Source organism: Thunnus thynnus, chromosome 1 (genome assembly GCF_963924715.1).
Source record: "Thunnus thynnus chromosome 1, fThuThy2.1, whole genome shotgun sequence".
NCBI classification, from domain to species: domain Eukaryota; kingdom Metazoa; phylum Chordata; class Actinopteri; order Scombriformes; family Scombridae; genus Thunnus; species Thunnus thynnus.
In genome coordinates this window covers 38323232-38335751 of record NC_089517.1, presented here as the reverse complement: position 1 = coordinate 38335751, position 12520 = coordinate 38323232, and the positions used below count along the sequence as shown (strand labels likewise).

Genomic DNA, 12520 nt, shown 5'->3' with positions numbered 1-12520 from the left:
ACACAGAAAACAATGAGTTTGGATGTTGTTACATATGTCAAACTCCATTGATGTGTACAGCCCTTTGCTCTGGATAATCCACACACACCTCCCTGTCAAAAGTTTCATTGGAACTACTTTCTGACAAAGAAGTTGTCCCTTGGAACACTGCATTCTGTGGATTGTCCAGAGTGGTGGGGGACACCATTCTGGAGAGAGATGTTGCTGTTGATTTTTTTTCAATGATGTGATCACCACAAACAAAATTCTGTTCACATCCAAGGTATTGGGGCAGAGGCAGAAATCTTAGAGAAGTTTTTTTGAAAACCTATCTGCTATCTGTATGGCTACATACAACTTGAGGTAAACTAGGAAATATCTTTTTTTGTATTTTGGGCGCACAAAATTAATGTCCTGTGTTACAGTTAAAGCAGTGACTGGTGTTTTCAGAGAATTTTAGCACACAAAATTAGTCATGGTGCTGTTCGATGTATTTACAAGTACTGTGTAACTCCAGGAATAACTGCGAGCCAACTTTTCTCCTTCCTCCAGTCCAGATCAAGAACAAAGCAGACATAATAGGCACGTCCACGGCCACGGGCAAGGAAGGAAGAACGGGACTGCAGCACCATCTACAGACTACACAATCTGTAGACACACACACACACACACACACACAAACACACAAACACAGATTTACCTCTGTCTGTTCTGAGGCAAAGCCTTGGTGTCCACAGCAAACATCTTGGACACAAAGACGATGACCGGAGCATTTTCCTTGCTTGAACACTGGAGGAACGCTGGAAAACAACCAAGAGGAGGAAAACGAGTCAAACACACTTCTGGCATCCTGGCTCAGGAGCCAGATGAAAGCCAAAGTCTTTGTTGAAAACGAGGTCATGTCTAAACACTGTCAGCTGCTCCCAAAATGCAATGAAATACTTTAACCAAACATGGTGCTTATTTTAGATGACACATAACACACACACCTCCTGATTTATTTAAAATGGACAGTAGGCAATAATTTTCATTTCCCTTTTGCACACTGGGGATAAATAGCAGTGTGAGTTACTCTGACAATCAGTGGGGCTCATGCCCGGTACTTCCAGAGCAGACTAGACCTATATTGTGTCATGATAAGCCACTCAATATACAACTATACAACAACACCACACAGAAATGCTCCTGAGACATTTTAAAATAAGCTTAAAAATGTGAGGAACCTTTCTGAAATTATCTACATGAACGTAGTCCAAGCAAAGATGCATCATGTTTTTTTACAAAAGCGGTTGGCTTATGACTAAAGGCTTTTCAAAAATGCAGAAGGGAGCAGGGCTGCAGAGGTTAAATATATTTGTCGCCATCGCTGCAGTGGCACCTCACTTGTAAATCCACATATAACACTGTAATATTTGTGAAGGGTTTCACCTTTTTGCCAAGAAATATGCTCAGGAGATCCAGTTATATGTTGAACATATAGTCATCAAATTTAAATAAAATTTAATTTACTTAAATTAATACTCTGCAAAACTTAATCTTTCAATGAAATTTAGTCCAGTTTTATCAGACAGTTTGATGTCTTTTCAGCTGCTGTTATAAGCTACTCCAACTGAACATTTGGAAAAATTGGACGGTAAAAGTGACGAGCCTCTGCTCCATGAAATCACTTTTACTTTATTTTACAATCTCCATTAAATGTTTGTGTTTCTGACCGACGAGGGATCGCTACATGATTGAGCTATATGCCCACACAGGGCTGATGGTGAGCCGCCACCCCACATGTATCTTGATAGCTTGACATATCAAAGCAGGAGGAGGAAGCGCTGCATGGTTCTGATGGCTCATGCGACAGGTGCTCCTTAGTGGGGCAGGTGAAAACACACGAAAAAGCAGAATCCAGGAAGTCTTGTTGAATATTAGTCCTTAAGTGGTGCAGACAAAAGTGAAATAATACATGTATTCTTTGAGCACAGGCAATCAAACAGACCAACGCGTAGCAGCAAGACTTGCTGGATTCTGCTATCTTGATAGCTTGGTACTACATTTTCAAGTTTCATAAAATGATGCATTTCTTCCAATTACAGTGACAGAAATCATAGACTTTGATTAATTAACTCATAAGCTAGCATGTCTTTCCTCCTGGGTGTATTAACTAAATTACCCCACACAGCACTTGCACATCCAGACTGTTGAGGTCAGACAGATACACTACATTCATGTTGTTTTTTTTAGACAGCTTGCACCCTAATTAATTACAGACAAGTGTTTGAAATTAGAGACTGAATAACTTCCACATTTACACAGATTACCTTCATCTGTCGGAGGGAATGACTGCTGACTGATGAACCCAAACATCTCTGCTTTTACTTTCAGTGTAAATGTTTACAGTTCTGCTCTGCCGCCACATTAATGGCAGCCATGCTTGAGAATGTGAGACATAAATCAGCTGCTGGATTTGTCTATGCAGTATTTATATTCTGCACATATTTCAGAAGTTTTGTCACATGTTTTTAGCCTTTAGAGCCAGTTGTGAATAAAATGTCTCAACAACTATTGGGTGGGTTGCCATGAAATTTGGTACAGACATTAATGTCCACCTCAGGATGACTTTTAATGACTTATTCAACTAGTTCAATCATTAGGTCAAAATTTTACTCTGTCCAATACTTTGGTTAATGACCAGATACCTGCAAAAGTAATGCTACTCCCATCTGTCTCAGCTGTACTTTGTGTTTAGTGCTAATTAGCAAATGTTAGTATGTGAACATGCTAAACAAAGATGGTGATCGTGATTAACGATAGTATTTAGCTAAGTACAGCCTCACAGAGCAGCATGGCTGTAGACTTGTGTGTTTTGATAAAACAGAAATACCTATATTGCAGATAAATGATATCATATATCCGATTCATTTTAATAGGTCTGCTAGTTATTTTGTTTTTTAATAGTTGACAGTATAGATAGACAGGAAACAAGGGGTATGGCATGCAAGTTGGAATCAAACCAGGGGCGATGCAGTCACATGGTATGCCTCACACCCATTTGGCTACCAGAACGCCCGCCACGGTCACCATTTATTCAGTCTTCCATCTGGTGTGCCTGTGGGGTTTTTTTTTCCAGTAAGGTGAAAACTTTTAGCTTCTCTTCTCACAAAACATCCAAACTTTCCTCTCTTGATGTACAGTCCATCCCTCTGGCAGGTCACTATTTTAGGTAGCTTACATGAAACCTGCCCCGGCCTCCTCCCTTATCAGAGCAGCTCTATGACTCAGCCTAGTCGGGGATGTGTGGAGCGCCTGTGTTATATCTATGCTAAAAGATAGTGCTATGACCACATGGTTATTCAGCAATTTAGCAGCATTTCCCATCGCTGAAATACAAAACTGAGAGCACCACAGTGTATGTCTTAAAGAGGAGGGGTCCCTACGGGGTAACACTATAATTGATATTTCTTTATGTTGTTTTGAGAAGGATTAAACACTTATAAGTAAATAAACCTTATTGGATAAACACAAGGCCTCCTTTATTTCAAATATGTACATAATACAGGGGCTTCAACTCATCAGACCTGAATGTAGTTAGCTCAAAAAGTGCTGTCAAATGGCTGATGTCACTTGGACGAAGGGTGGAGAAAGAATGTGAAAGAAAGCCTGCCAACTACCCTAAACATCCACCACACACACACACACACACACACACCTCTGAGCTTCCCAGTCTATCCTTGCTGGCTAGCTGACCAGGAACAGTAAACTGGGTAAGTGTCAGATTTTGGAAATGAGTTGGAAGGAAATGTACAGTAAATGTCTTCATAAAAGCAGAATACAACCAGAGGGCTGCACTGTGTGGCCGATGTGTGATACTGAGTCCGACAGCAACAGATCAACCGTTCCCTTCCTTGTGTGAAGACCTGGAACTCTGGTGCTGTGTAATCATTGATGTTTGACTCGGGACAGATCAGAGCGGTTGGCGGGTGAGATTTGATCATTTTCTAATTAGACGATGAGGGACTACATCAAGGATGGGAGGACAGCGTGATGCAAAGGCAGTGAGAGTTTGAAGAACAAACTTTCCTTCTGGAGAGAGTATGGGTTTCTATTTCTGTGCTGTCTGTACCTGTGAAAACTGCTGTGACCACTTTTTTAAAATACTGCCAGAGAGATTTTGCAGTGAAGTCAAAAAACTTGTTTTCATGTTGCAAGTCAGTGTCCTACAACTCTATTCTTATCAAGACTGAAAAGTCTCTGAAAGAACAAACTGAGGGCTACTGACAGGCATCAGTGTAGCATTAGATCTACAATAAATGTAGGAAATCCATCATTTTTGTGTGTCAAGTCCTTCTTAAGTTGTAGTTTCAAGCTAGTGATTTACTAATGTACCGTTAAAACTTCATTTTTAACCAACACTCTGATTGTTTCACTGATTGTAATTATTCTGTATCAGCCAGCATGGAATTAATATGATTTGTGAGCAGTCTGATATTTTGGGAAGGTAAACATAGTCTTTTTTTGTTAGTTTGTTTACATGATAGTGAATTTGCTCCACAGAGTTACATGCTGTGTTTGCTTTTCAACACTTCCGGTTTAGAAAGAGGCACACCTTAAAAACTTTTGGTGGAGGAAAAGTCAGAAATTTGATGATTATGAACAAAGATCTCAAGATATATAGATGTCTTTTTTCTTTTATTTTAAAGTGGATTCACTAATGCTTATCTTTAACAGATCATGTAAAGGGCAGGTTCTGCTATTTTTAGTGTGTGTCTATGATGTCACATGAGACAGATTAATAGAATGGTCAAAATCGAAACAGCAGAGTTTGAGATATTCTGAAAACAACTCTGATGATGTATTTTCTCAGACAAAGCTCCTGTAGAGCCACAGAAGACATCATATGACAGTTTTCACAGGCTGAATATGACCTTTACAAATAATGTGTAAAATTACCAAAGGTCCCCTTTAATTCAGTACTATAGATCCAGTGAGAGTGTGTGTGTGTGTGTGTGTGTGTACCTCTTTTCAGTTCCTGCGTCTCTTTGGGCAGAGTGTCAAATCGTCGCGCTCCAACACTCATCAGTTTCTCCACCCTCTCTGCTGCTATGTCTAACGGACTGGGAAGCTTCTCACACACCATCGCTACGGTCAGTATTAAAGAAAACTACAAACCACACAAACACACCGCAAAAATGCTCCATTGAGGCAGCCGAAAGACATAAGTCACTTTGAGCTGATAACAAATAAAGACACAGGATGAAGGATACAGAGGACGGCCTGGGACACAGGTAACCACTGGCTGCAGATGGCAGACAGGAGGACTTTGGGGTCAGAGTGACGAGAGTCCCTGGCCATCACCTTTACCCCCAGAGATGTCACCACCTTCTCCACCTTCTCCTTGTCTCTGGTCACGAAAAGAAGATAGATGAATTTACAGAAAGACCACAGGGCAAGAGTTCCACAAAGGATGCTCTCTTGAATCCACACTCGAGCCTCCTCCATCCTCACCCCTCTGTCCTTGCTGCTCTGAACAGAAGTAAGAAAACTGAGATATCTTTAGCGATGGCAAACCAGTTCAATTTCTGGGTCACCCGAGGAGTTGAGGAGGTGAGGAGAGAGGAGACGTGAAATAAGCTAATGAGAAGCAGCAGGAGTAATTCAAAGTAGTATCTTTCACCCACCTCCTGGTGACAACAGCATCATATAAACTCCAAATGTTATCCAGCACAAGCTGCACAAACAGCGGTTTCTTTCCTTTGGCCTGCAGGGAGACAAAAAGAACACATCAGGATGAATGTAAGAGAAAACAAAAGAAACAAGGCTTCAACAGAGCCTCCAAAGAGCCCAATGAAGAACTTCATACTAAACCTATAAAGACTGTAGAGTCATCCTATAGTCTCTTTAGGTGTTTATGTTTCTTTTTTTGTCTTTGGACATTTTGCTGATGTTGACGCCCACAACATATTACAAGGGCAGTGCTCCGGATATACAAACTTACTTTCCTAGTAGGGTTGACACAGATTAATATTTTGGTTAATAAGAGAAGCTGCACAAACGGGTTGGTTGATATAACCATATATATACACCATATCTAAACCTTTTGCATACCTGGGTTTTCAGGCATTTAATTGGCTTGATTAGCCAAAATCAGACATTTCCCTTTGGGTATTTCATCTATAAATGTGTGAGGAAGCCTGACCAGAGTGGCTAGGAGGGTGCTAAGAGGCAGACTCAGATTCTTGCTGAATGAGTAAAAAAAGATAGATATTCTGTCAAGTTGTTAAAGGCACTTCATTTGGAGAGGCCATAAAAACCTAAAAACCTAAAACCTTGGCCTAAAAAACCAAGATCCGACTGGCAAGTTGTTGAAAATGACATCAAAAAAGATCAAAGCATTCCACAATGGATGTCTCTGGAAGATATGTTGCATCTTTTGGCCAGAAAAGATCTCCAATGAGGGCCTGTACAAAAACACAAACTGTTGCAATGTGGTGGTGGAAATTAAACATTGGTGGCTCCAATGGCTTGGACATGTCCTCAAAATGGACCAGGACCGCATACCTAAAGTAGCCTTCAGATGGGCTCCACCTGGAAAGAGGAAACGAGGGAGGCCAAAAACAACCTGGCGGAGAACTGTGTGCGAGGCACAACATGCTGCACAGGATAGGACCAGATGGAAGCAGATAGTTGCAGCCTTATGTTCCACAGGGAATGAAGAGGACTGAATAAGTAAGTATTCTGTCCAGTGTAACAAAAAAAAAACAAGTGTCTCAAAAAACAAATGAATACAAGCAAATCAAATTGAACTGGCTCAACTCAGGATAACTCAAACTGAGGCATGATCATGTGCACACAACCTCCCCTAAACCCACATCTCTACCCTTAAATAGGCCCCCCCAGTCTACTAGGCAGAACCATATTTCTTGCAGGGGTGTCCATTCCCTTAACTGGCATATGACAATGTCACTTCAGTTAACATTGTTAACACAAGTCATACGTATGCACTAAACCAAATATTTAATTAAGTTAATAAATCCCCCCATACTTGGTCTAACCCATAACATCACTAGTGTCAGTGGCCCAATCCAAATGTCCTCCTAAACCCTAAGCCCTGAACCCTCACAGACTTAACTGATGTCACCTGGTAAGTGATTGAGTGTGAGAGGCTGCGAGGGCTCAAAATGGTTTAAATAGGGATGGGACAGCGCTTTGCGACATACGTTACCTTGACGAAACTAAAACGTGTATGATTGTGGGTTTGGGACTTTTTACTCAATACTTTATTGCCATATAAACATGACTGATTGGAATTTATCTTAGTGAGTTTACTTAAACAAAAGTAAAAAAAAAAAACAACAGTAAATCCACTCACTCATAAAGCACATTATACATTAAACAGAGTGTAAAAGTGATACAGTAGGTAATATACCAATAAAATAATCATGTGCACGACAGTCAAGTAAGGGACCGACTGCCTGATTTGAATGAGAGGACGAGAGGTAACTATCAAATAATCAATTTGCTCATTTTTGGTCAAAACAGTATCATTAAGCAAAAACTAAAATAAATGGTTGATGAATGGTTGGTGTGGTGAGTGTGTGAATGAGTGTGTGTGGTTGAGTGGGTGCAGAGAGCGACTGGCAGAAAAGTGATGGTGAATGTGAGCGGGGCAGAGGAAAAGTTTAGCAGTAAGTTGTCAGTCTGGCAGTAAATGTACAGTACAGACTACAGTGTGTCAGGTAATAAATGCTGCAGCTCCTCAGGACCAAGAAAATCCTTGTCTATCGAAGGGGGTTAGCCTCGAAGTTAGCAACTATCTGTCAGCCTAACCTGACCAGGCTCACTTAAGGTGGACTGACCTTTAAAGGTAGACCAGCTATTCTTATTTTAGTGTCAATCTCAGTCGCTCTTTAACAGAGAACACAGAAATGTCTGGCTGATGAGTGTCTTGAGTTTTTGATTAGCCACCCTGTGAAGTTCAGAGACTTGCCATACAAATATCAGTTTGCTGCGGGCGTCCGTGTTTTCCCGAGCAGAAACACATTTAAACCGGAAGTCAAGATTACCAACCAACCATCGACTTCCAACTTGCAATGGATTGCAGCATAAGACTGATTTAACGTCACAACGCTGTGAACTGTGGGTAATTCCCTCAGGCAAAGTCTGCAAACATGTGGAAAAAATATTTTTAAGAATGTGATATAATACCAATATTGCAATCTAAAATTACATATACCGTAAGAGTTTATCCATATTAGTGCTACTGCTCACATGGTAAATTCAGCATTATATATATATATATATATCAGTACAACAACAGTCATGTCACACACACACACCACTCTGCTGCTCTGAATTTCTCTTTAACAAAAAAAAGAAATAAGTCTCTACTTTACTGTTTTTTTAATCACTGTTCAGCTACTCTGCCAATGAAACTTCACACTTCCTGCACATTTTTCACATTAAAAGTCCACCAGGAAAGCAGCTGGAAGGCTTTCAATGTGAAACATACATGCAGAAAGTGTTGAGTTTCATTGAGAGTAAAGTTTATACTGATCACAAAAATGACAAAGGAGAAAGAACTTGAATTCATTAGTTAATTAACAGTACATCTGTTAAGAGAAACTGTTCAAAGAGCAGCAGAGAGATGAGTATGATTCTGTTGCTGTCCTGATGAAATCAGCGCTGTGGAATGTATCATGAATTACAACAGACAAACATGGAGGAGGTGTTGAGTTTGCATTTACAGCGAACAGCACTGCCAGCAAAATAAAACCAGAGAAGATCAGAAAACAAAAAGATGATGATATATTCATAAAAGCAGAGAAACCCAGAAATAAAGCCTGTTAGGAGTGGTTCTCCCTGCAGTTAAGGTGAATAAAGGCCCCACCCACAGAGAATTTTGAGTAATTCTTAATTGACTGATGACCAACAATACAAGCAGCCAAAATGATAGAAGCACCTGACTATAGAAGGGTTGAGTAAGAGTCAATGCCAGGGAAACAAATCCTAAAAGTGTAAGAGCTAAAGAGAGAGACAAGAAGTTTTTTTTCCACTTTCTGGCAATAAGTCACACACACACACACAGTCAACCTGCACAGCCTATTACCATCCTGTGAGCGTGCTGCACTGTAAAAAGCCTCTCCATTTTATTGATGACCCTGAATGCCAGTGAATGGGTGACTGAGCTTGAATAAGAGGTCAACCTCTCCATCGCTCTGCTCAGCAGGCATTGTTGTTTCCTCTACTCACCCCTGACAGCTACAGTGCTGGCCAGACAGAAATACACTAAAACATTTGTCATTCAGTAGCTGGGAAATGAGCAACAGATAAAGGTTTGCTGGCACAAGTGTGAGTCCGACCTGATAAACACACAGTCTTTATAGGGAGCACATCAACCAGAGATGTCGAGGGGCCTCTGAATGCCTGTCGCTGGTTATTATATGACATGGGTTTATACAATAATGGACCAGTGGAAATGATGAGAAAATGTTAAGCTTTCATTTTTTTTCCACTTGATTCGAATGGTCTGCCCATTAGCAGCCTGCCCGTTGTTAACGTTAGCATCAGCACTGACATAGAGTAGAGTTCTGTGTGTGGCCCAAGCCTAGCAGGTCTCAAAACAGGACCAGGTTTAGGATCAGATTTCAAATCAAGTTCAGACTGTTTTGTTACATACTGTCAAGAAGGCCATGCAATGTCCAGCTGGTTAAGAGAAAGAAAGGCACAGACAGCAGAATATAGTAGGTATTGCATTAATGGCAGTAATGCATGATATTGCAACAGAGGCAACAATATCCTGACTTATAGTCTCTAGTATGGGTCAACAGTAACAGTAAGTCCTACATTTCCCATAATGCAACCACTATCACGTTATGGTTAGACCCTCCCTGCCTGGTAAACATCCACATCTTTCAAACTCCACTTCAGGTTGGAACACAAACCTTCTGTTTCTCCAGCCCCTAGTTGAGATAACCCCGATGACATCACTTATACTCTCCATGACCAGTAAACTGATCTTGATGTGTAAAATCAGTAGTTCCCCTTTAAATGAAACAGCTTACTATGAGCTAATTGTGTTTGTACTGGTGGACTTCCAATTCTCACTCTGTTGGCCCAACATGTATTATGGCCATGCCCAGATTATTCTTATGTGACAAACCTTGCTCTAAAGCAAGTATATGTATTTGTCTCAAATATAATACAAGGTTGGGTTCAGGTCTCACATTAGGCATTAGCTCTTCTCATGTGCAAACTAGGTGTTGGCTAGTAATAGATGTTAGTGCTACTGAGTGGGCGCCAGTATGTTAGTGTGCAGGCAGGACTAGAGAGGGTAAAGGAGATGCATTAGCATCTCACATAACCATACTCTACATTCATTGCACAGAAAGAAGAGACAGATATATAAATACAGATAAGGGTCAGATCAGCATTTCCATTTGCACAGTTATTTCATCACAATAGTGAAGTTCTTGTCCAATCACAGCAGAGCTGGGTTGATTATTCTAAGTAAATATTCAGTGATTCAAAGGTACTTGTTACATCTACCTATCATCTATCTATTTACTTTAACTACAGCAAGTTATGTTGTTCATGTTTACGGTCACATATGGACATCAGCTATTGTGTGAAATCTATGTCATTCTTAAAGTGACCATAACTAAAGAGTCATAAAGTCAGTGTAATGTCAATTACACAGCAATATATATCTTAAGTACGCTATTATGCTATTGCTATTCTGATATGGTTATACCAGACCAAATGAGGCTGTAGCAGCAAAACCCCTGAGTGTGTTGAAATGAGCAACAGTGTGTTAAATTGCATATAAATTAAACTTGTCATTTGTAAGAGGAAGATTGTATTATTTTGTGTTTTTAAGGTACATTTTAAGGTTTCAGACAGTGAGCAGAAAAAAACAATTACACTTAGTGGAAAAGATGATATTACTCAAACTAATGTATGCTGGCCAGGGAATGCATACAATATAGTTTATGCTAACAGCTGTGACATCCCCTCCCTACAGCTTAGAGATGACTTTCTGTGCAATGTTTTAGGATGTACAGGTGTTCAGCTGATTGAACCACTGTTTTTTTCTTAAAAAGATTTTCAATGAAAAAGATTTTTAAAAGGAATAGATCAATTTAACTTTTTTCACTATACAGTTGGTAGTAGTAACAGTAGATGGTGAAGCTCTGAGAGTGTCTTTTTTTGGCAGTTAAATATGACGTCACACAAAGTGTAGGAGAGGACAACAAAGAGGACAGAGTTAAAAACACATGTTAAGAAAGACATATGATTACTCAGTGACATTACCTGAGCGCCCTTCATGATCTTCTTTGCTTTTGCGTTGAGGTAGAAATCTCCCCACAGGGTTTTGAGCAGCACCTCTGCTTTAATACCCATCCTCTGGCTGTAAATGTGGGCAAACTGCTGGATGCTACAAAACACAAATGCAAATACATACAGTATATATATATATATGTAATATATATATAAAAATACAAATGTTTGTGCAGGCTGAAAACAAAACAGCATGGATTTTTATTGCTGACGATGCTTCAGTGTTTTTTTTTTCTTTTTAAATTAGGCTTATTAGCAGTTTAAAGTAAAGTGGAGATTTTTTTAACCGCTGAGGGATTTGAAACAGATCGGGGTTAACATTCTGTAGTCTGAATCTCAGCTTCCTCCTCCTTTCCTGTAGACAGTAAATTTGATTCTTGGGTTCAGAGGCAGAGAAGACTCGGCTGTCTCCACTGGGACTTAATTGGTTTTATTTATAGTAGAGAGTGATCACAAGGACATAGCTACCCTCAAAACTAGGTCTTCATGTCCTCATCATTGGCTGTCATATGCAAAACTACCAGTGCAGCGTGGAGATTTTATGTCACTGAGTTTGAAGGTATGCTAGTGACTGATAATGTTGTCAATTACAGGTAAAGAGAGGTGAGGGGAAAGTATTTTACTTTGAAAGATCTTAACTGGACAACAGAATCGGGTCTTTTAAGGTAACAAACAGGTTGGCGTTTGTTCTGCTGTATGAAGATTGAAGTATCATGTTGAGGGGCATATAGTGTCATATGTCTTACATCAGGTTCACAGCACCATCTAGTGGACATTTGGAGATTTACTCAAGTAGTGAATGAGTGTACAGTAAAATGGAGTTCAGACAAGGTTACTGATTCTACAGTTGTGCTGCAGTTCCAGGGACAGATTAACCAATTATCTGTCCCCAAGCTCCAAATATACTGACAATTTCCCATTCTGAGAGACTAGCCCAGCCCAGGTTTGCTGTGTGTCAGTTTGTGGTAATCTCATTAAACCCAAATTTATATGCGCAATGAATTAATAAAGGAATTAACATTATGACAAGGGTCCTTCTACAAAACAGGGACTCAAGATTAGGCAAAAGCAGGAGCCTAATTAAGGACCCTATCATTTCTGTGTATAATGAGCCTCAAGCTGCATTCATACCAAATCTGGCAATGGGTGAAAAACAGCAACGCTCCCATTCATTTGGAAGGGGGGGGGGTATTTATGCTGAGGGAGTGGGGACCGC

The 12520-nt window shown here is 40.1% G+C and overlaps 1 protein-coding gene across 2 annotated transcripts in view; it reads right to left on the bottom strand.

Annotated features, from left to right (window-relative positions):
* Positions 1–12520, bottom strand: part of efl1 (elongation factor like GTPase 1) — a 124935-nt gene that overhangs the window by 104935 nt on the left and 7480 nt on the right. For both annotated transcript variants that reach the window (XM_067597565.1, XM_067597575.1), the window contains exons 8-12: positions 11278–11401; positions 5646–5725; positions 5232–5368; positions 4984–5106; positions 680–779 (exon numbers count right to left, since the gene is read on the bottom strand). In XM_067597565.1, coding sequence (XP_067453666.1) covers positions 680–779; positions 4984–5106; positions 5232–5368; positions 5646–5725; positions 11278–11401 — 564 coding nt within the window. The remainder of the gene's footprint in view (positions 1–679; positions 780–4983; positions 5107–5231; positions 5369–5645; positions 5726–11277; positions 11402–12520) is intronic.